This window comes from Salmo salar, chromosome 06, assembly GCF_965601325.2.
Source record: "Salmo salar chromosome 06, fSalSal1, whole genome shotgun sequence".
Lineage (NCBI taxonomy): Eukaryota > Metazoa > Chordata > Actinopteri > Salmoniformes > Salmonidae > Salmo > Salmo salar.
This window is the reverse complement of record NC_138296.1, coordinates 25,085,907-25,108,937: the sequence shown is the minus strand read 5'-3', so window position 1 is coordinate 25,108,937 and position 23,031 is coordinate 25,085,907. Positions and strand designations below refer to the sequence as shown.

The following is a 23,031-nucleotide window of genomic DNA, read 5'->3' as shown; positions in this document are numbered from 1 at the left end:
AGCGTGTGGAGCGCCCCCAGAGTCTGGTGAGAGACTAGGACCAGGCTAGCGTGTGGAGCGCCTCAGAGTCTGATGAGAGACTAGGACCAGGCTAGCGTGTGGAGCGCCCCCAGAGTCTGGTGAGAGAGACTAGGACCAGGCTAGCGTGTGGAGCGCCCCAGAGTCTGGTGAGAGAGACTAGGACCAGGATAGCGTGTGGAGCGCCCCCAGAGTCTGATGAGAGAGACTAGGACTAGGCTAGCGTGTGGAGCGCCCCCAGAGTCTGGTGAGAGAGACTAGGACCAGGCTAGCGTGTGGAGCGCCCCAGAGTCTGGTGAGAGAGACTAGGACCAGGATAGCGTGTGGAGCGCCCCCAGAGTCTGATGAGAGAGACTAGGACTAGGCTAGCGTGTGGAGCGCCCCCAGAGTCTGGTGAGAGACTAGGACCAGGCTAGCGTGTGGAGCGCCCCAGAGTCTGGTGAGAGAGACTAGGACCAGGCTAGCGTGTGGAGCGCCCCCAGAGTCTGGTGAGAGACTAGGACCAGGATAGCGTGTGGAGCGCCCCAGAGTCTGGTGAGAGAGACTAGGACCAGGCTAGCGTGTGGAGCGCCCCAGAGTCTGGTGAGAGACTAGGACCAGGATAGCGTGTGGAGCGCCCCAGAGTCTGGTGAGAGAGACTAGGACCAGGCTAGCGTGTGGAGCGCCCCCAGAGTCTGGTGAGAGACTAGGACCAGGATAGCGTGTGGAGCGCCCCAGAGTCTGGTGAGAGAGACTAGGACCAGGCTAGCGTGTGGAGCGCCCCAGAGTCTGGTGAGAGAGACTAGGACCAGGATAGCGTGTGGAGCGCCCCCAGAGTCTGATGAGAGAGACTAGGACTAGGCTAGCGTGTGGAGCGCCCCCAGAGTCTGGTGAGAGAGACTAGGACCAGGATAGCGTGTAGAGCGCCCCAGAGTCTGGTGAGAGACTAGGACCAGGATAGCGTGTGGAGCGCCCCAGAGTCTGGTGAGAGACTAGGACCAGGCTAGCGTGTGGAGCGCCCCAGAGTCTGGTGAGAGACTAGGACCAGGATAGCGTGTTGAGCGCCGCAGAGTCTGGTGAGAGAGACTAGGACCAGGATAGCGTGTGGAGCGCCCCCAGAGTCTGGTGAGAGACTAGGACCAGGCTAGCGTGTGGAGCGCCCCAGAGTCTGGTGAGAGACTAGGACCAGGATAGCGTGTAGAGCGCCCCAGAGTCTGATGAGAAACTAGGACCAGGATAGCGTGTTGAGCGCCCCAGAGTCTGGTGAGAGACTAGGACCAGGCTAGCGTGTGGAGCGCCCCCAGAGTCTGGTGAGAGAGACTAGGACCAGGATAGCGTGTGGAGCGCCCCAGAGTCTGGTGAGAGAGACTAGGACCAGGATAGCGTGTGGAGCGCCGCAGAGTCTAGAGAGAGAGACTAGGACCAGGATAGCGTGTGGAGCGCCCCCAGAGTCTGGTGAGAGACTAGGACCAGGATAGCGTGTGGAGCGCCCCCAGAGTCTGGTGAGAGACTAGGACCAGGATAGCGTGTGGAGCGCCCCCAGAGTCTGGTGAGAGACTAGGACCAGGCTTGCGTGTGGAGCGCCCCCAGAGTCTGGTGAGAGAGACTAGGACCAGGATAGCATGTGGAGCGCCGCAGAGTCTGGTGAGAGACTAGGACCAGGATAGCGTGTGGAGCGCCCCAGAGTCTGGTGAGAGACTAGGACCAGGCTAGCGTGTGGAGCGCCGCAGAGTCTGGTGAGAGACTAGGACCAGGATAGCGTGTGGAGCGCCCCCAGAGTCTGGTGAGAGAGACTAGGACCAGGATAGCGTGTGGAGCGCCGCAGAGTCTGGTGAGAGACTAGGACCAGGATAGCGTGTGGAGCGCCCCCAGAGTCTGGTGAGAGACTAGGACCAGGATAGCGTGTGGAGCGCCCCCAGAGTCTGGTGAGAGACTAGGACCAGGATAGCGTGTGGAGCGCCCCCAGAGTCTGGTGAGAGAGACTAGGACCAGGCTCTCTCACCAGACTCTGGGGCGATCCACACGCTCCACCCCAATGTACAGCAAAACGGAGAACACCATCGTGTTCATGAGAATCTCCCCTTTCCACAGTGGGGTTTTATTAGTTTGTAGCCCAAACGGTTCAGACGCTACGAAACAGAAGTTTGCACATCAACGGTACCGACTTCATACGAGTCTCCTACTTATGGGGGCCATAGAGAAAAACGGAGAACACCATCGTGTTTGTGGGATGACTTGTGGTCTGACAAACACCACTCTAGCTCTGCCACCTTTCACCGTAGATGCGTAAGTGAGACACTGGCGGAGGCGGTGGATTGAGATGCATCCAATGCAAGATATCTCTAGTTTAAACTGACAGATTTGTATGTTTTTTGTTGTTGTTATTTAGCATAGATTGAAGCACCGGTGCGTCAATCAACTCTAGGGGTGTAAACAGTACTTTAACTTGACCTCAGAATGAATACTAATGACTCTTCATAACTCCTCTCAATTTGGGGCTTTCTCGTCCTATTTGGCAGCAGACTGTCACAGAGTTGTGACTAAAGCAGTAGCGGTGCGTGGATAAAATCACTGCGGAATCTAAGCCAGAAGAAAATGCCATATTACAACATATGTGTTGTGATAATTGTGTTGTTTGCTCTATAGCCTGTCAGTTCATATGCCTTGACACTGTGATATACAGGCCTAAAGGCAGAGACAATAAGAAGACAGTGGCAGAATAAACTCAACCACACCTTTGTTTCATCACAAAACCGGAGAGCAACCTGTCTGGTGAAGTCCACAAACCTTACTGCATGTAGCAAACAGCTAAATTACCTACATATTGGTCAAGAAAGTTAATGTTTCCGACATTTTTGGACAAAAAGAAAACAGGATATGTCTCCACTATTCCAACACCATCAAATCACCTTTGCTTAGTCTAATAAAGTGACAACTAAAAGATACCAAAAACGATGTAATCCAATCAACGTAATCTAAATATGATGTGGCTGTCTATGGTTCTGATTTCTGATTTCTGATTTCTGTGTGTGTGTGTGTGTGTGTGTGTGTGTGTGTGTGTGTGTGTGTGTGTGTGTGTGTGTTTAAGTAGAAAAACATGTAGACTCACCCTACTTGTAGAGAAACACCAATGCCATCCTCCTCTCTTTCATGTTGACAAAACGGTCTATGACTCTGTCATACAGTACACGCTTTTATTTTTTGTTGTCCTAGGCTACTTGACTAAAATGCTTGCTCACTAGCCTAACTTCCATTCATGGGCAATGTTAGCTAGTTAACATTAGCCTTCTACATCTAGCTACATATTGAATGTCCATCTCTCAGTCCAGGGGCACAATGTATTTTATGGTTGGATCAGAATTGTAGTTATAAGCATTGGCCAGTATGGAGAATTAAGTAAAACCACAAGTCCAAATCCCTATCTCCATCCATGGCTAATTTAGGAAAGGGCCAATTTTAGCTAGCTCGCTAGCCACCGGATGACAACTGCACAACAAGGTGCAACAATTGAAGTTGTTTTTAATCGATTACATATTTCTCTGCGATAGGAGTAAAGCCAAATCAAAACTGGCTTCCCTTGACACTTTTTTTGTTGTGCGCCAGGACTATTCACAGTTGAGCTCACTCAGCTCAATGCTGATTGGCTATTATTTAATACTTTTTTATTTTATCAAGGGAGGCCAAATGCTCCCTGGCTTCCCTTACATTCAATGCTACTGGTGGCAACAATGTCATACTCTTTATGACCAGACAGCATCAGATAGATGTCCTACACATACAGTGGCAGAGGGGCGCTGTTTCGCTGACTCGGATGCAACGATAATTAGGAAAGCACAGAAAGACGAAACATTATTTAATGTTTTTTCTTGGTACATTTTTGTGGGAAGCCTTGGTATCCATGAATACACACCACTGGACTAAAGAGGTTTATCTTTCTTTGTCTCAGTCTGAAGCGGTGTGTGTGTGTGTGTGTGTGTGTGTGTGTGTGTGTGTGTGTGTGTGTGTGTGTGTGTGTGTGTGTGTGTGTGTGTGTGTGTAGGAGGCTCCGACTGGATCTTCCAGTATAACAACATGCGTGTGTGTTGGTGGGGGAGGGAGGAGGCACAGTACAGAGAGGTGTATTAATGGAACTATCCAAAACACCAAACAACACATAACACACACAGCGTAATCATGCATGAGGGCATTGTCTGGGAACTTGGATAATGTTACATTGGGTATGATCGACACCGTCTCATATGTCGAAGGTGTGTGTGTGAGATTGAGAGAGCGAGAGAGAGAGAGTGTGAGTGTGTATGTACAGGTGTGTGTATGAGGGCGGCAGGTAGCCTAGATGGTTAACAGCATTGGGCCAGTAACTGAAAAGTCTCTGGTTCAAATCCCCAAGCTGACTAAGTGAAAAATCTGCCGATGTGCCCTTGAGCAAGGCACTTAACCCTAACTGTTCTTGTAAGTCGCTCTGGATAAGAGTGTCAGTTAAATTACTGAAATGTGTGGGTCAGTCCTCACCTCACTCTCCTTGTTTTCGTACTTGTTGGTGTTCTTGCCCTGGCTCTTCCTCCTGAGTTTCTTCAGGTCAGACTGCGACCTCTCCAGAGAGTCCTGCTTCATCTTGTGCTCTGTCTGATACCTCTTAAAGGTGGCCTGGGTGGGTGGGAGGGAGAGGGGAGGGAGAGGGGAGGTGGGGGAAGCACCCGTGAACACCTGGAACCATCTCTAGACAGTACAAGTAGCATTGATTTTAAAAAGTATATTTTCCTTTTTGGAAAAAAAACTTTCAGTAATATCATTAAATGTAATGTCACTACAGTGGGGAAAAAAGTATTTGATCCCCTGCTGAGTTAGTGCATTTGCCCACTTACAAAGAAATGATCATTCTATAATTTTAATGGTAGGTTTATATGAACAGTGAGACAGAATAACAACAAAAGAATCCAGAAAAACGCATGTCAAAAATGTTATAAAATGATATCCATTTTAATGAGGGAAATAAGTATTTGACCCCTCTGCAAAATATGACTTAGTACTTGGTGGCAAAACCCTTGTTGGCAATCACAGAGGTCAGACGTTTCTTGTAGTTGGCCACCAGGTTTACACACATCTCAGGAGGGATTTTGTCCCACTCCTCTTTGCAGATCTTCTCCAAGTCATTAAGGTTTCGAGGCTGACATTTGGCAACTCGGACCTTCAGCTCCCTCCACAGATTTTCTATGGGATTAAGGTCTGGAGACTGGCTAGGCCACTCCAGGACCTTAATGTGCTTCTTCTTGAGCTGCTCCTTTGTTGCCTTGGCCGTGTGTTTTGGGTCATTGTCATGCTGGAATACCCATCCACGACCTATTTTCAATGCCCTGGCTGAGGGAAGGAGGTTCTCACCCAAGATTTGACAGTACATGGCCTCGTCAAATGATGCGGTGAAGTTGTCCTGTCCCCTTTGCAGAAAAACACCCCCAAAGCATAATGTTTCCACCTCCATGTTTGACGGTGGAGATGGTGTTCTTGGGGTCATAGGCAGCATTCCTCCTCCTCCAAACACGGCGAGTTGAGTTGATGCCAAAGAGCTCCATTTTGGTCTCATCTAACCACAACACTTTCACCAGTTGTCCTCTGAATCATTCAGATGTTCATTGGCAAACTTCAGACGGGCATGTATATGTATTCTTGAGCAGGGGGACCTTGCGGGCGCAAATGACATTGGTGACTATGGTCCCAGCTGCCTTGAGATCATTGACAAGATCCTCCCGTGTAGTTCTGGGCTGATTCCTCACCGTTCTCATGATCATTGCAACCCCACGAGGTGAAATCTTGCATGGAGCCCCAGGCCGAGGGGGATTGACAGTTCTTTAGTGTTTCTTCCATTTGCGAATAATCGCACCAACTGTTGTCACCTTCTCACCAAGCTGCTTGGCGATGGTCTTGTAGCCCATTCCAGCCTTGTGTAGGTCTACAATCTTGTCCCTGACATCCTTGGAGAGCTCTTTGGTCTTGGCCATGGTGGAGAGTTTGGAATCTGATTGATTGATTGCTTCTGTGGACAGGTGTCTTTTTTACAGGTAACAAGCTGCAGTTAGAAGCACTCCCTTTAAGAGTGTGCTCCTAATCTCAGCTCGTTACCTGTATAAAAGACACCTGGGAGCCAGAAATCTTTCTGATTGAGAGGGGGTTAAATACTTATTTCCCTCATTAAAATACAAATCAATTTATAACATTTTTGACATTCGTTTTTCTGGATTTTTTGTTGTTATTCTGTCTCTCACTGTTCAAATAAACCTACCATTAAAATTATAGACTGATCCTTTCTTTATCAGTGGGCAAACGTACAAAATCAGCAGGGGATCAAATACTTTTTCCCCCCCACTGTATTAAAGTGCTTTGTTTTTAGTTTCATTGATTCAATGGTAATTAGCCTTAAATGCTATGTTTTATTATAGGCATTAGTAGAAAGGGTGGACACAGAGATTAAACCCTAGTCTCTGGTGGGGAGAGATGTACATGTGCCATATGCTGTGAGCGTTACCACTCAACCACGGCTCTGAACGGCATAAGTCATTGTTGTATGTTTATCCTATTCCCTTTATAGTGAACTTACTACTTTTGGGCCCTGGTGAAAAGTAGTCCCCTATAAAGGGAATAGGGTGCCATTTGGGATGCAGACAGTGTGTTCACTGCGGTGTAGGTAGTCAGTAGACAGGATTCTGTGATGTAGGTAGGCAGTAGACAGGATTCTGTGATGTAGGTAGGCAGTAGACAGGATTCTGTGATGTAGGTAGGCAGTAGACAGAATTCTGTGATGTAGGTAGGCAGTAGACAGGATTCTGTGATGTAGGTAGGCAGTAGACAGGATTCTGTGGTCACTGATGTAGGTAGGCAGTAGACAGGATTCTGTGATGTAGGTAGGCAGTAGACAGGATTCTGTGGTCACTGTGATGTAAGGTAGGCAGTAGACAGGATTCTGTGGTCACTGTGATGTAAGGTAGGCAGTAGACACGATTCTGTGTTCACTGTGATGTAAGGTAGGCAGTAGACAGGATTCTGTGGTCACTGATGTAAGGTAGGCAGTAGACAGGATTCTGTGGTCACTGATGTAGGTAGACAGTAGACAGGATTCTGTGGTCACTGATGTAGGTAGACAGGATTCTGTGGTCACTGATGTAGGTAGACAGGATTCTGTGGTCACTGATGTAGGTAGACAGTAGACAGGATTCTGTGGTCACTGATGTAGGTAGGCAGTAGACAGGATTCTGTGATGTAGGTAGGCAGTAGACAGGATTCTGTGATGTAGGTAGGCAGTAGACAGGATTCTGTGGTCACTGATGTAGGTAGGCAGTAGACAGGATTCTGTGGTCACTGATGTAGGTAGGCAGTAGACAGGATTCTGTGGCCACTGATGTAGGTAGACAGTAGACAGGATTCTGTGGCCACTGATGTAGGTAGACAGTAGACAGGATTCTGTGGTCACTGATGTAGGTAGACAGGATTCTGTGGTCACTGTGATGTAAGGTAGGCAGTAGACAGGATTCTGTGGTCACTGATGTAGGTAGACAGTAGACGGGATTCTGTGGTCACTGATGTAGGTAGACAGGATTCTGTGGTCACTGTGATGTAAGGTAGGCAGTAGACAGGATTCTGTGGTCACTGTGATGTAAGGTAGGCAGTAGACAGGATTCTGTGGTCACTGATGTAGGTAGACAGGATTCTGTAGTCACTGTGATGTAAGGTAGGCAGTAGACAGGATTCTGTGGTCACTGATGTAGACAGGATTCTGTGGTTACTGTGATGTAGGTAGGCAGTAAACAGGATTCCGTGGTCAGTGATGTAGACAGGATTCTGTGGTCACTGTGATGTAGGTAGGCAGTAGACAGGATTATGTGGTCACTGATGTAGGTAGGATCATAGTTCCAGTGATGAGGCATGGGGGGGCAGTTCTCATTGATATTCCCATGAGCAGGAGGGAAGGCCGTTTCCATAGAATCACATAAGCACACACATACATACAGTACAGTACTTACTGTCATGTATTTTACATCCATGTCTGTCTTCCTCTCCAATTCAGCTATTATCTCGCTGTGAAACCTCTTAAACTGCAGGTGAGGGGAAAGGGGGATGAGAGGGGGAGAGACGGTGAAGGGAGAAAGGAGGGGGGATGCACACTGATTAGAGAAGGGACTGTTATGATGGAGTGATGGAGATGCGTCAGTGGAAAACAGTAAAAAGAATGTTGGGAGGGATTTGAGAGCCATCCTTGAGTTGTGTAAGCAAAGGTGTTTGTTTGCACGGTTGTGTATGTGTGTGTGCCTGTGTGCAAGAAAGAGAAGAAAAGATTCAAGACTATATGAGTGAGTCATAGCCGAAACGTAATGCAGGGATCTCTCTCTCTAATCAGTATGAGGGGGAGCGCAGGCATCTCTTACATCACCGTGACCTTGTGGTGGCAAACCGACGCCCACTGGTGCCATTCGGTCAACGAAAACCCCACGTCCTCTCACGAAGAATTAGAGACTGTCCCTGCAACCCACGTCTTCTCAGTCCTCTCAAACAACAACCCTGTTAGCTGCTGCGTCAAATCTCTAGGTGCCTTAGTGCAGGGAATCCCAACTGGCGGCCCGTGGGCCGAATTTGGCCCGTGGTTGGTTTTATTTGGCCCGCCAAGTTCTTAAATATAAAATCAGCTCCACGTGATTTTAATTTGGGAAATCTGTTCCCAAGTATTCCCTCGCATAATAGAGAGCCACGTGATCATACACAAATGTAAGCAAGGTTTGAAATGATTATGTTTTAGTCCAATATTATATCGGTTTGGGCTTCTTGGGTCAATTTGCAGTCCACAAATGATTTGTAACTATGTAAAAAAATCTGCCCGTGGCTGGATCTAGTTAATGATCCCTCCTTTAGTTAAACTGCTCTGCCTTCCATAGACACACCATGCATGACAACGCCTCCTCCAAGCTCCAACTCTTTAATGGAATGAAGGAATTCATATTGTGACTCACACATAGTCAGCGGAGGCCTTGACTAAACTAAAGCTGCTCTCCGATACAGAGTGGAGCTAGGGAAGAGAACAACAGTGACTTCTGGGGACAGAACCAGGCAGATATAATTAGTAATTATATTTGTATGGATATAACGATAGGGAGAAGTAGTAGCTTTGTCGTCTCATGAACTGGTGTGCCAGTGTAGGTAACAGAGAAGGGAGCAGGGTTTGAATTACAGGGGTGTCACTGCCAAGGGGTGCTGCTGCCTCTACCACATGGGTATTGAGTGGGCAGACTGGACCCTCCCCCTATCGGTTAGGGTTAAGATTTGGGGAATCTGATCATAGATCTGTGGTAAGAGCAAGAAACATACAAACAGTGACAAAATGCTCTACCTCTCCCCCTGGTTAACCCTTCACCATGGTTGCCATGGGCTCCCTCCACAGTTAGGCAGGTTAAGAATCAATATACCAGTTGCCATGCATGACAACAGTAGTGTCAACACGCCCCAGAGGTTCTTGTTCCTCCAACATGAGCTCATATCTAGCACGTATTCATGACCTGATGACAGCACAGTCAAGTTTACATGCTTCCAACTTCTACCTTCTCAGATGAGAAGGTTCCTCAACATGCATACGTACAGGGTTAGGTAGGTTACTTTCTAAATGTAATCCGTTACAGTTACTAGTTACCAGTCCATGATTGTAATCATTAATGTAACTTTTGGACTACCCAAACTCAGTAAAGTAATCTGATTAGTTCCTTTTTGATTACTTTCCCCTTAAGAGGCATTAGAAGACCAAAAGGATCCATCAAACGCTTCTGGAGTATCATCATAGTGGTCTCTGACCTGTGGTCACTTTCTGAGGTGGAACAAACTGAAACTCCCTCCTGCTGAATTGAATGTCATTGAGAAAACAAAGGTGCCATAATGTATTTTTTCACAAACATCCTTTCTGAATTTAAAAGTCAATACAAGAAGTAATCATCTAGTTTTTCAAAAGTATCTGTAATCTGACTACAGGATTTTTTGCTGGTAATGTAATGGATTACAGTATTTTTGTAATCAGATTACAAGTAATTTATTACATGAATAAGTGTCTCCCTAACCTTGTATACTTATGATAAACATGTTTTATAGTTTGTAAAATAAGTTATTGTATGCAAACCATAACTACAGGCCTTGACAAGTGTGACTGTCATCAACAACAGTTCCCAGAGGCCCCGTCACAGGGCATGTTCAGACCTGCTCCCGTCCTATAAACAGGCTGTACCACAATAACCAAACAGGTGCAACTTTTCCTCTAGCTTGTTGTTTGTTTTCTCCTCATCATCTTTGCTTTTTCTGTCCCTTGATGTTTCATAGAAAGAGAAACACCATCCTATGATTACTAATAGAGAGAGTTGAAGAGGGGGAAAGAGAGATATTTGTGTTTGAGAGGAATTAAAAACGGTACATTGTGTTAAGCAGCAGAGAGAGAAAAAGAGAGGGAGAGGGAGAGAGAGAGAGGGCACACTGGGCGAGACAAGTCAGGGAATTAAACAATAGATGACGCAAACACTCATGTACACACACACACCTTGCAGAACGCCCCCCGCCCACACACACACACCTTGCAGAACACACACACACACACACACACACACACACACACACACAGTACTCACATTCTCCTCTAGCTCAAGGTGAACTTTCCTGTGGACCTCGGATATCTCCATCAGCACAACGCCTGTGGCGAGAGAGAGACATGCACTGATTGGCTGCTTGGCTCGTGGGGGAAAACAAGATTAGGGTTTCGGTCAGATTCTCTACGCTTCTCCTGAAGTGTGCACTATTGGACACGATCTACCCTTCTCATGAAGTGTGCACTATTAGACACGATCTACCCTTCTCCTGAAGTGTGAACCATTAGATATGGACTGGTGGAAGGAATATGGTGGAAACTTGTTTACACCAATCCAATGCTTTTAAATGCATGTGGGGGAGTGTACACTTCTTCGTGAAGGGGTATCTGAACAGAACCCCCCAAAAGGGTTGTCCATACGATGTACATAGACTCAAATGGTTGCTTTCCTTCATGAAAGAGAAAAGACATACAGTACACATCCCTCTGACAAGTGCTGAACTGACAAAAAGGTGGGGAATGGAAACAATGTTGACAACGCCGACAGAACAGTGATTTATTTGTGAGATGCTGTCACATTCATTTATCATGTTCAGTAGGGCACACCGAAGCAATGTGTTGCCAATGGAAATCGGTGTCGTTATTGGACAAGCTCAGTTTGCATCTCCTACGGTTCAGTCCATTTCAACACGTTTTCTCCCTACTGAATACAACCCAGTATGGCTTTAATTCAGTTGTAAACTAAAATTGACCCTATTAATATTCGCTAACGTTGAGGAAACAGTGTGTCGTTACCACCTGCAGTTAGATAATCAAAAACAGCTCTAACTGCAGGGAACCAAAAACAATACTCTTTGCATGTTCCTCAACAGCCAATCAAAAATGGATTAAAATGTAATAACACCATAAAGCAACTGGAAATCGGAACACCCAATTCATGCAGGTAGCCTAGTGGTTAGAGTGTTGGGCCAGTAACTGAAAGGTTGCTGGATCGAATCCCCGAGCTGACAAGGTAAAAATCTGTCGTTCTGCACCTGAACAAGGCAGTTAACCCCCTGTTCCCCGGGTGCGGAAGACGTGGATGTCGATTAAGGCAGCCCCCCCGCACCTCTCTGATTCAGAGGGGTTAAATGCTGAAGACACATTTCAGTTGAATGTATTCAGTTGTACAACTGACCAGGTATCATCCCCCTTCCCTTTCCCTAATAAGGATCCAACCACATGGCACTTCTGAGTGATTATCACAATACGTGTTGCTAATAAACAGATGAAAGGATATTGTTTTACTGATGACTATCGTAACACGTTAAAACAAGTGACTCATCTTACGCAGTCTCACACAGAGAAACCTACAGTACCAGTCAAAAGTTTGGGCACCTACTCATTCATGGGTTTTTGTTTTATTTTGTACTATTTTCTACATTGTAGAATTATAGTGAAAACATCAAAACTGTGAAATAATCTATATGGAATCATGTAGTAACCAAAAAAGTGTTAAACAAATCAAAATATATTTGATATTCTTCAAAGTAGCCACCCTTTGTTTTGATCACAGCTTTACACACGGTTGGCATTCTCTCAATCAGCATTTAAATTAACAGGTGTGTCTTCTTAAAAGTTAATTTGTGGAATTTCTTTCCTTCCTAATGCGTTTGAGCCAATCAGTTGTGACAAGGTAGGGGTGGTATACAGAAAATAGCCCTATTTGGTAAAAGACCAAGTCCATATTATGTTAAGACATGAAGGTCAGTCAATCTGGAACATTAAGAACTTTGAAAGTTTCTTCAAGTGCAGTCGCAAAAACCATCAAGCGCTATGATGAAACTGCCTCTCATGTGGACCTCCACAGGAAAGGAAGACCCAGAGTTACCTCTGCTGCAGAGGATGAGTTCATTAGAATTAACTGCACCTCAGATTACAGCCCAAATAAATCCTTTACAGAGTTCAAGTAACAGACATCTCCACATCAACTGTTCAGAGAAGGCTGCGTGAATCAGGCCTTCATGGTCAAATTGCTGCAAAGAAACCACTACTAAAGGACACCAATAAGAAGAAGAAACTTGCTTGGGCCAAGAAACATGAGCAATGGACATTAGACCGGTGGAAATCTGTCCTTTGGTCTGATGAGTCCAAATTTGAGATTTTTGGTTCCAACCGCCGTGTCTTTGTGAGGCAGAGTAGGTGAACAGAAAAATATTTGTTTAACAGTTTTTTCATTACTACATGATTCCATATTTGTCATTTCATAGTTTTGATGTCTTCACTATTATTCTATGCTCAGTTGGTAGAGCATGGTGTTTGCAACGCCAGCATGGTGTGTGCAAAGACAGGGTTGTGGGTTTGATTCCCATGGGGGGCCAGTACAATTTTTTTTTTTTAAAAAGCATGTATTCACTACTGTAAGTCACTCTGGATAAGAGCGTCTGCTAAATGACTAACATTTCTTATTGGACAAGTCCAAGTATAGTCCCTCCTTGTTTCAGTGTGTTTTCTTCAGTTTGGTTCCTTTTTGAGCAGAAGCCAAGCTGGTCCTCCCTCTGATTAGGCCACCTCCTACTCTGTATGTCAGACTACACAGTAGGCTATATGATGTTAATCTGAGGAAAGCTTTGACTGTCTGTCTGGAGAGAGATTTTCCATTCCATGTCACCCCAGGCTATAGGCTGTCTGTCCCTCTTCTGTAGCACAGAGCTAGCAGAGAGACTACGTCAGAAAGCTCTGATCAAACAACACAAGAGAGTAGTTTAATAATACAAAACAATAGACAGAATGTTCCATACTGGGACACAATGGCAGGGGAGAGGAGAGAGGGCAGAAGTCGAGTGGTTCAGTGCATTAGTGATACACTATACAGGAAGAGAGCTTTAGTGTGGGACTGAACGAATGATGAACGAACTATACACTACTCATCCAGTATTTCCATATTATTCAACTGTGTTTGTTTACAACAGGCAGTGATGGCTCTGCTCTGAGAGAAATACCCAGAGAGGAAAGTGCTGTTGTGACAGTATGTGACTGATCATTGATCAAACAAACCCAACCCAGGCGTTTCTGGATGGTTTGACATGAAGCAAGCTTTGTTCACTTACTGTTGAACATTGCATAATGAAGGTTAGTATTGCTCAATGATTATATTGGATTAGTCATAATCACATGAACAGTCAAATGCATTTAATTTGAAAATCATTACACGGTCCAAGATAATACATGTGACTAAATGTCTCAATGTACCAACAATTAGTACACAGACTTATACATTTCATGAATGTTGTATTCACATGTTATGAATACATAAGCTGCTGTGATATGGTGGAACATACAAATAAATACTGTGTGATATGAGCCAGGGCCAGCTCCACTCTTTATTAACCCCTGGATTACAATAGCTAAACACTGCCCTAAGACACTTCCACTACCTGTCCCAGAGTGTGTCCTAAGACACTTCCACTCCCTGTCCCAGTGTGTACAAAGACACTCCCTGTCCCAGTGTGTACAAAGACACTCCCACTCCCTGTCCCAGTGTGTACAAAGACACTTCCACTCCCTGTCCCAGTGTGTACATAGACACTTCCACTCCCTGTCCCAGTGTGTACAAAGACACTTCCACTCCCTGTCCCAGTGTGTGTACAAAGACACTTCCACTCCCTGTCCCAGTGTGTGTACAAAGACACTTCCACTCCCTGTCCCAGTGTGTGTACAAAGACACTTCCACTCCCTGTCCCAGTGTGTGTACAAAGACACTTCCACTCCCTGTCCCAGTGTGTGTACAAAGACACTTCCACTCCCTGTCCCAGTGTGTGTACAAAGACACTTCCACTCCCTGTCCCAGTGTGTGTACAAAGACACTTCCACTCCCTGTCCCAGTGTGTGTACAAAGACACTTCCACTCCCTGTCCCAGTGTGTGTACAAAGACACTTCCACCCCCTGTCCCAGTGTGTGTACAAAGACACTTCCACCCCCTGTCCCAGTGTGTGTACAAAGACACTTCCACTCCCTGTCCCAGTGTGTGTACAAAGACACTTCCACTCCCTGTCCCAGTGTGTGTACAAAGACACTTCCACTCCCTGTCCCAGTGTGTGGCCTAAGACACTTCCACTCCCTGTCCCAGTGTGTGTCCTAAGACACTTCCACTCCCTGTCCCAGTGTGTGTCCTAAGACACTTCCACTCCCTGTCCCAGTGTGTGTCCTAAGACACTTCCACTCCCTGTCCCAGTGTGTGTACAAAGACACTTCCACTCCCTGTCCCAGTGTGTGTACAAAGACACTTCCACTCCCTGTCCCAGTGTGTGTCCTAAGACACTTCCACTCCCTGTCCCAGTGTGTGTCCTAAGACACTTCCACTCCCTGTCCCAGTGTGTGTCCTAAGACACTTCCACTCCCTGTCCCAGTGTGTGTCCTAAGACACTTCCACTCCCTGTCCCAGTGTGTGTCCTAAGACACTTCCACTCCCTGTCCCAGTGTGTGTCCTAAGACACTTCCACTCCCTGTCCCAGAGTGAGTCCTAAGACACTTCCACGCCCTGTCCCACTGTGTGTCCTAAGCCACTCCACTCTACCTCTCCCGAGTCTCCCAGTCTCCAGCCCCACCCTGCCCTGTGGGCTGTGGCTGGCATACTCACCACAGTTCAAACAACATCGCTGACTAAAGGGCACCAGAACATCCTGGTAAATGTGTCCTTTGTCAGGACATGGAGGGAGAGAGAGAGGGAGAGAGGGAGGGAGTGGGGTAGATGAGACGGGAACAGATAGTGGGGTGGCACTAGGAGAAAAAGGAAGGAGAGATAGAGAGAGGGGCCTGTGCAGGGAGAGAGAAAGCTCTGTGAAAGAAGCCTGTGCATGGCACCATGTTCAGACCCCTGACCTACCATTCAACTTATCCCATTGTTAGTGTCACTTAAATCCAGATATCTCTCACCACAAAATAATTCACCAGTTAAAAAAGTAGCAAAGTATCCATTGACAACACAGCTCCTTCATCTCAGCTAAACTGCTGCTACAATACCTTGAAAATGTAGCTCGCAATGTCCTATTGATTACCACGTTGACTTTTTGTATAACTAAGTTTCAAGAAGGAGAATGTTTTGATGCTGATCCTAAAACTAAGTGGAGACTGGAAGGCATATATTTTGCAGTAACAACAACCCAACTAATAATGTGTTTATATGCAGTGCGTATGGACAGAATGTTGCCAAGCAACAAGGGTAGCACATGGGGATGTTTGAAACGTACTTCTCAGCCTTAAGTGTCCCGCTTGCGTCGCCTCATTACCTAGCCTTTGAGGTGGCGCAATCGGCTAAGATGCTGAAGGGAGGACGGTCATGTGGGCTAGCAAGACAGAAGTCCAGAGTTTGCGCCAGATATGAGCTGAAGGAAGGAAGTGGTACTCGCTAAGCAAGCAGTGTGACGTCCTTTACACAAGCATGGTCAATTGAGCGCAGTGTGAAGCACAACCCTGTGTAAATGGACAATAGCCTAGTAGAAATACTGCCAGTATTATCCAATGGTTTAACCCAATCAAACTAAAATAACCAATTGTTGTTAATGGTCCTGACTGACCCATGAGTATGGTCTGTCTGTGGTAGATGTGGTGTTGGGTTAATGGTTCTGACTGACCCATGAGTATGGTCTGTCTGTGGTAGATGTGGTGTTGGGTTAATGGTTCTGACTGACCCATGAGTATGGTCAGTCTGTGGTAGATGTGGTGTTGGGTTAATGGTTCTGACTGACCCATGAGTATGGTCTGTCTGTGGTAGATGTGGTGTTGGGTTAATGGTTCTGACTGACCCATGAGTATGGTCTGTCTGTGGTAGATGTGGTGTTGAGTTAATGGTTCTGACTGACCCATGAGTATGGTCAGTCTGTGGTAGATGTGGTGTTGGGTTAATGGTTCTGACTGACCCATGAGTATGGTCTGTCTGTGGTAGATGTGGTGGTAGACATGGTGGTGGGGCTTGGTGCTTTGAGCTCAGTAATACCTATTAAATAAGCAAAATCATGAATGGTACTAGGGATGTGACAAATGGGAAAATGTTCTTAACGTTCATCAGTTTCCCACATTAATTCACAGTGTAGCTGCGCTGCTGCCAACAACGGTTTGGGTCTCAAGGTGCGTCCCTTTGATGTTTAAGCATTGCACATGTTTTACCATTACTGTACCTCAATTCCACCTCGCAAAGTTGGCATTTCCTTATCATTTAACTTCTCAAAGTATTGCCATACAGGACTTGGCCACTGTAGCTGCATGGCGATGACCTGGTGGTGGAGAATAGACTCCCAAATAATTGATTCCTCGACTCCTTGTACGTCGACTTCTTTGAATAATGTGGCTTATACAGGTATATTTTATACTGACATTTCTGACCACTTTCCAATTGTCCACTTCTCTTTGGCAGATGGAAATGAACAGATGGAAATGATTAGTAGCATTAAATGTAGAGCATTTAACAAAAGTAGTTGTGAGCTCTTTAAGATGCTGATTGATGATATTTAATGGAACATTTTTTATAATCAGGCCGATGTGGAGTCTACTTACCAGACTTTTCTCATCTTTCAATTCTGTATTTCACCACTGCTTTCCCTTAGTTAAACGACGTAAGAAAGCAGCAGAATGGTTTTGGAAACCTTGGTTTACAACCGGTCTCAAAAAAAGTTGTATAAAAAGTTTCTCACAAATACCTCTCCCCTGAATTCTGCAAATTACAAAAAGAATAAAAACAACATGTACTCACCTACTTCAGATTTCCTCAATTTTTTATTTTTACTAACAAATTCCAAGAATCCTTACATAAAGCCAACATGGAAAGTCATCAACAGACTGTTGAATAAGAAAAAGGCATCTACAACCATCCCATCTCAATTTATTGTTGGAAATATGACCTATAGTGATCCTGATGTTATTTCATGTGAATTGAATAACTTTTTTGTGAATGTGGGTTCCTCTCGGTCAAAGAAATTTGAGAAAACTGATGGCAATCCCTTGGATTACATTAAGGGACATTTCCCTTCTCTGCTTCAGTTTGATCCTCCTGATGTAATGGAGGTGATGGAGGTACAGTGCCTTGCAAAAGTATTCATCACCCTTGGCGTTTTTCCTGTTTTGTTACATTACAACCTGTAATTTAAATTGATTTTTATTTGGATTTCATGTAATGGACAACACAAAATAGTCCAAATTGGTGAAGTGAAAAGAAAAAAAAAAAAATTGTTTCAAAAAATTCAAAAAATAAAAAATTGGAAAGTGGTACGTGCATATGCCTTTGCTGTGAAGAACCTAAATAAGATCTGGTGCAACCAATTACCTTGGGAAGTCACATAATTAGTTAAAGTCCACCTGAGTGCAATCTAAGTGTCACATGATCTCAGTATATATACACACACCTGTTCCGAAAGGTCCCAGAGTCTGCAACACCACTAAGCAAGGGGTACCACCAAGCAAGAGACACCATGAAGACCAAGGAGCTCTCCAAACAGGTCAGGGAAAAGTTGTGGAGAATTACAAATCAGGGTCAGGTTATAAAAAAATATCCAAAACTTTGAACATCCCATGGAGCACCATTAAATCCATTATAATTTTTTTTTAAGAATATGGCACCACAACAAACCTGCCAAGAGAAGGCCGCCCACCAAAACTCACATACCAGGCAAGGAGGGCATTAATCAGAGAGGCAACAAAGAGACCAAAGATAACCGTGAAGGAGCTGCAAAGCTCCACAGAGGAGATTGGAGTATCTGTCCATAGGACCACTTTAAGCCGTACACTCCACAGAGCTGGGCTTTATGGAAGAGTGGCCAGAAAAAGCCATTGCTTAAATAAAAAATAAGCAAACACGTTTGCTTACGGAAGAAGGTACTCTGGTCAGATGAGACTAAAATTTAGCTTTTTGGCCATCAAGAAAAACACTGTCTGGCGCAATCCCAACACCTCTCATCACCCTGGGAACACCATCCCACAGTGAAGCATGGTGGTGGCAGCATCATGCTGTGGGGATGTTTTTCATCGGCAAGGACTGGGAAACTGGTCAGAATTGAAGGAATGATGGTGCTAAATACAGGGACATTTTTGATGGAAACCTGTTTCAGTCTTCCAGAGATTTGAGACTGGGACAGAGGTTCACCTTCCAGCAGGACATTTGACCCTAAGCATACTGCTAAAGCAACACTTGAGTAGTTTAAGGGGAAACATTTAAATGTCTTGGAATGGCCTAGTCAAAGCCCAGACCTCAATCCAATTGAGAATCTGTGATATGACTAAAAGATTGCTGTACACCAGCGGAACCAATCCAACTTGAAGGAGCTGGGACAATTTTGCCTTGAGGAATGGGCAAAAATCCCAGTGGCTAGATGTGCCAAGCTTATAGAGACATACAGTGGGGGGAAAAAAGTATTTGATCCCCTGCTGATTTTGTACGTTTGCCCACTGACAAAGAAAGGATCCAGAAAAACGCATGTCAAAAATGTTATGAATTGATTTGCATTTTAATGAGGGAAATAAGTATTTGACCCCCTCTCAATCAGAAAGATTTCGGGCTCCCAGGTGTCTTTTATACAGGTAACGAGCTGAGATTAGGAGCACAGTCTTAAAGGGAGTGCTCCTAACCGTAGCTTGTTACCTGTAAAAAAGACACCTGTCCACAGAAGCAATCAATCAATCAGATTCCAAACTCTCCACCATGGCCAAGACCAAAGAGCTCTCCAAGGAGGTCAGGGACAAGATTGTAGACCTACACAAGGCTGGAATGGGCTACAAGACCATCGCCAAGCAGCTTGGTGAGAAGGTGACAACAGTTGGTGCGATTATTCGCAAATGGAAGAAACACAAAAGAACTGTCAATATCCCTCGGCCTGGGGCTCCATGCAAGATCTCACCTCGTGGAGTTGCAATGATCATGAGAACGGTGAGGAATCAGCCCAGAACTACACGGGAGGATCTTGTCAATGATCTCAAGGCAGCTGGGACCATAGTCACCAAGAAAACAATTGGTAACACACTACGCCGTGAAGGACTGAAATCCTGCAGCACCTGCAAGGTCCCCCTGCTCAAGAATACATATACATGCCCGTCTGAAGTTTGCCAATGAACATCTGAATGATTCAGAGGACAACTGGTGAAAGTGTTGTGGTCAGATGAGACCAAAATGGAGCTCTTTGACATCAACTCAACTCACCGTGTTTGGAGGAGGAGGAATGCTGCCTATGACCCCCAAGAACACCATCTCCACCGTCAAACACGAAGGTAGAAACATTATGCTTTGGGGGTGTTTTTCTGCTAAGGGGACAGGACAACTTCACCGCATAAAAGGGACGATGGACGGGGCCATGTACCGTCAAATCTTGGGTGAGAACCTCCTTCCCTCAGCCAGGGCATTGAAAATGGGTTGTGGATGGGTATTCCAGCATGACAATGGCCCAAAACACACGGCCAAGGCAACAAAGGAGTGGCTCAAGAAGAAGCACATTAAGGTCCTGGAGTGGCCTAGCCAGTCTCCAGACCTTAATCCCATAGAAAATCTGTGGAGGGAGCTGAAGGTTCGAGATGCCAAACGTCAGCCTCGAAACCTTAATGACTTGGAGAACTGCAAAGAGGAGTGGGAAACGTCTGACCTCTGTGATTGCCAACAAGGGTTTTGCCACCAAGTACTAAGTTATGTTTTACAGAGGGGTCAAATACTTATTTCCGTCATTAAAATGCAAATCAATTTATAACATTTTTGACATGCGTTTTTCTGGATTTTTTTGTTGTTATTCTGTCTCTCACTGTTCAAATAAACCTACCATTAAAATTATAGACTGATCATTTCTTTGTAAGTGGGCAAACGTACAAAATCAGCAGGGGATCAAATACTTCCCCCCCCACTGTATATCTGAAGACCATCCAGTTCTATTTGCCATATGTTTAACTATGCTGTTTCACAAAAGTTCTGAACCTATATACATTTTACAGACTATATTTTACATTAGTTATCTTTGGTTTTTAGTCCCACTCAACACCTCCCATCTATCTCTGAACACCATCCATTTTCTATTTGCCATATATTTTTCAACTGTGCTGTGATGGTTCACAAAAGTTCTGAACCCTTCTATTCTCATAGTGTCTACAGATTGTAAATTAAGGACTTTTTTCCCCCTAAAAGTATTATATTATTAATCGATTGACTACGACTTTTCAAATCACCCAGTAGTGCACTTCTTTTCTTTGGTGCAAATAAATAAAACCTCAAACCTAAACCTTCCGGTGTCGACTCCCATTTCTGAGTATCAAGATTAGATTCCGCCAGGAATTTACTCCTAAGAGTCAGTATTTTTGGAATGCAGGAGACTGATTAGTTGCCATATTTCCGAACACTCGCATCTTTCATTGTGAGCTAACAAGGGACGGAGAGAGAGGGGAGGGGCACAGTATAGGCAGGTCGGCCACCAGGGAGACGGAGTCAGAACCGTGTACTAGGCCCATCTACAGTTGAAGTCGGAAGTTTACATACAGTTGTGGCCAACAATATTGGCACCCTTGCACGTTTTTCAAGTAACTCACAATTTTCCTAAAAATAAGTTGAAATTGAACAAAAGTAGTTGGTCTACACAATTCTTTATTTTACTGTTAATATTACAGAACCTTTGCTTTTGATTCCGAACTTAATATATCCATTTAAATCTGAAAATAAACAGGAATGGCAATGACAAAATTACTGACACCCTAGACTTAATATTTGGTAGCACTGCTTTTGGTCAAAATAACCGCAATCAAGCGCTTCCTATAACCATCAATGAGCTTCCTGCACCTCTGTACTGGTAGTTTGGCCCACTCCTCTTGTGCAAACTGCTCCAGTTCTCCCAGATTTTAAGGGTGCCTTCTCCCAACTGCTGATTTCAGATTTCACCGTAGGTTTTCAATGGGATTTAGATCTGGACTCATTGCTGGCCACTTCAGAACAGTCCAGCGTTTTGTCTTGAACCATTCCTGGGTGCTTTTGAAGTGTGTTTATTGTCCTGCTGGAAGACCCATGACCTTCGACAGAGACCCAGCTTTCTGACACTGGGTCTGACATTGCGATCCAAAATACCTTGGTACTCTCCTGATTTCATAATGCCATGTACACGTTCAAGGCACCCAGTGCCAGAGGCAGCAAAGCAACCCCAAAACATCACTGAACCTCCTCCATGTTTGACTGCAGGGAAGGTGTTCTTTTCTTTGAAAGCTTAATTTTGTTTTCTGTAAACATAGAGATTGTGTGCTTTACCAAAAAGCTCTATTTTGGTCTCATCTGTTCACAGGACATTTTCCCAGAAGGGTTTTGGCATGTTCAGGTGTGTTTTGTCAAATTGCAGCCAGGCTTTCTTATGTCTTTCTCTCAGCAATGGGGTCCTTCTGTGTCTCTTACCATATAACCCCCTTTCATTGAGTTGGTGGCGGATTGTGCTAGTTGAAACTGTGGTACCTTGTGTCTGAAGATCAACTTGAATCTGTGTGGCAGTTGATCAAGGCGCCCCCCCTTGGGTTGTGCCGTGGCGGAGACCTTTGTGGGCTATACTCGGCCTTGTCCCGGGATGGTATGTTGGTGGTTGGAGATATCCCTCCCGTGGTGTGGAGGCTGTGCTTTGGCCAAGTGGGTGGGGTTATATCCTACCTGTTTGGCCCTGTCCGGGGGTTTCATCGGATGGGGCCACAGTGTCTCCTGACCCCTCCTGTCTCAGCCTCCAGTATTTATGCTGCAGTAGTTTATGTGTCGGGGGGCTAGGGTCAATCTGTCACATCTGGAGTATTTGTCCTGTCTTTTCCAGTGTCCTGTGTGAATTTAAATATGCTCTCTCTAATTCTCTCTTTCTTTCTCTCTCTCGGAGGACCTGAGCCCTAGGACCATGCCTCAGGACTACCTGGCTTGATGACTCCTTGCTCTCCCCAGTTCACCTGGCCGTGCTGCTGCTCCAGTTCCAACTATTCTGCCTGCAGCTATGGAACCCTGACCTGTTCACCGGACGTGCTACCTGTCCCAGACCTGCTGTCCCAGACCTGCTGGAACCCTGACCTATTCACCGGATGTGCTACCTGTCCCAGACCTGCTGTTTTCAACTCTCTAGAGACAGCAGCAGCGGTAGAGATACTCTCAAAGATTGGCTATGAAAAAGCCAAATGACACTTACTCTTGTGTTACTGACTTGTTGCACCCTCGACAACTACGATTATTATTATTTGACCATGCTGGTCATTTATGAACATTTGAACATCTAGGCCATGTGCTGTTATAATCTCCACCCGGCACAGCCAGAAGAGGACTGGCCACCCCTCATAGCCTGGTTCCTCTCTAGGTTTTGGCCTGTCTAGGGAGTTTTTCCTAGCCACCGTGCTTCTACACCTGCATTGCTTGCTGTTTGGGGTTTTAGGCTGGGTTTCTGTTCAGCACTTTGAGATATCAGCTGATGTAAGAAGGGCTATATAAATAAAA

At 45.4% G+C, this 23,031-nt stretch overlaps 1 protein-coding gene across 2 annotated transcripts in view; it reads right to left on the bottom strand.

Moving 5' to 3' along the window:
- The window catches only part of LOC106601826 (BAR/IMD domain-containing adapter protein 2-like 1), a 70,678-nt gene that overhangs the window by 31,766 nt on the left and 15,881 nt on the right, over positions 1-23,031 (bottom strand). Inside the window, exons 4-6 of one of the 2 annotated variants that reach the window (XM_045719965.2) lie at positions 10,638-10,699; positions 8,007-8,078; positions 4,507-4,641 (exon numbers count right to left, since the gene is read on the bottom strand). In XM_045719965.2, the coding sequence (XP_045575921.2) occupies positions 4,507-4,641; positions 8,007-8,078; positions 10,638-10,699 (269 nt within the window). The remainder of the gene's footprint in view (positions 1-4,506; positions 4,642-8,006; positions 8,079-10,637; positions 10,700-23,031) is intronic. The other variant, XM_045719966.2, reaches the window with a different exon arrangement.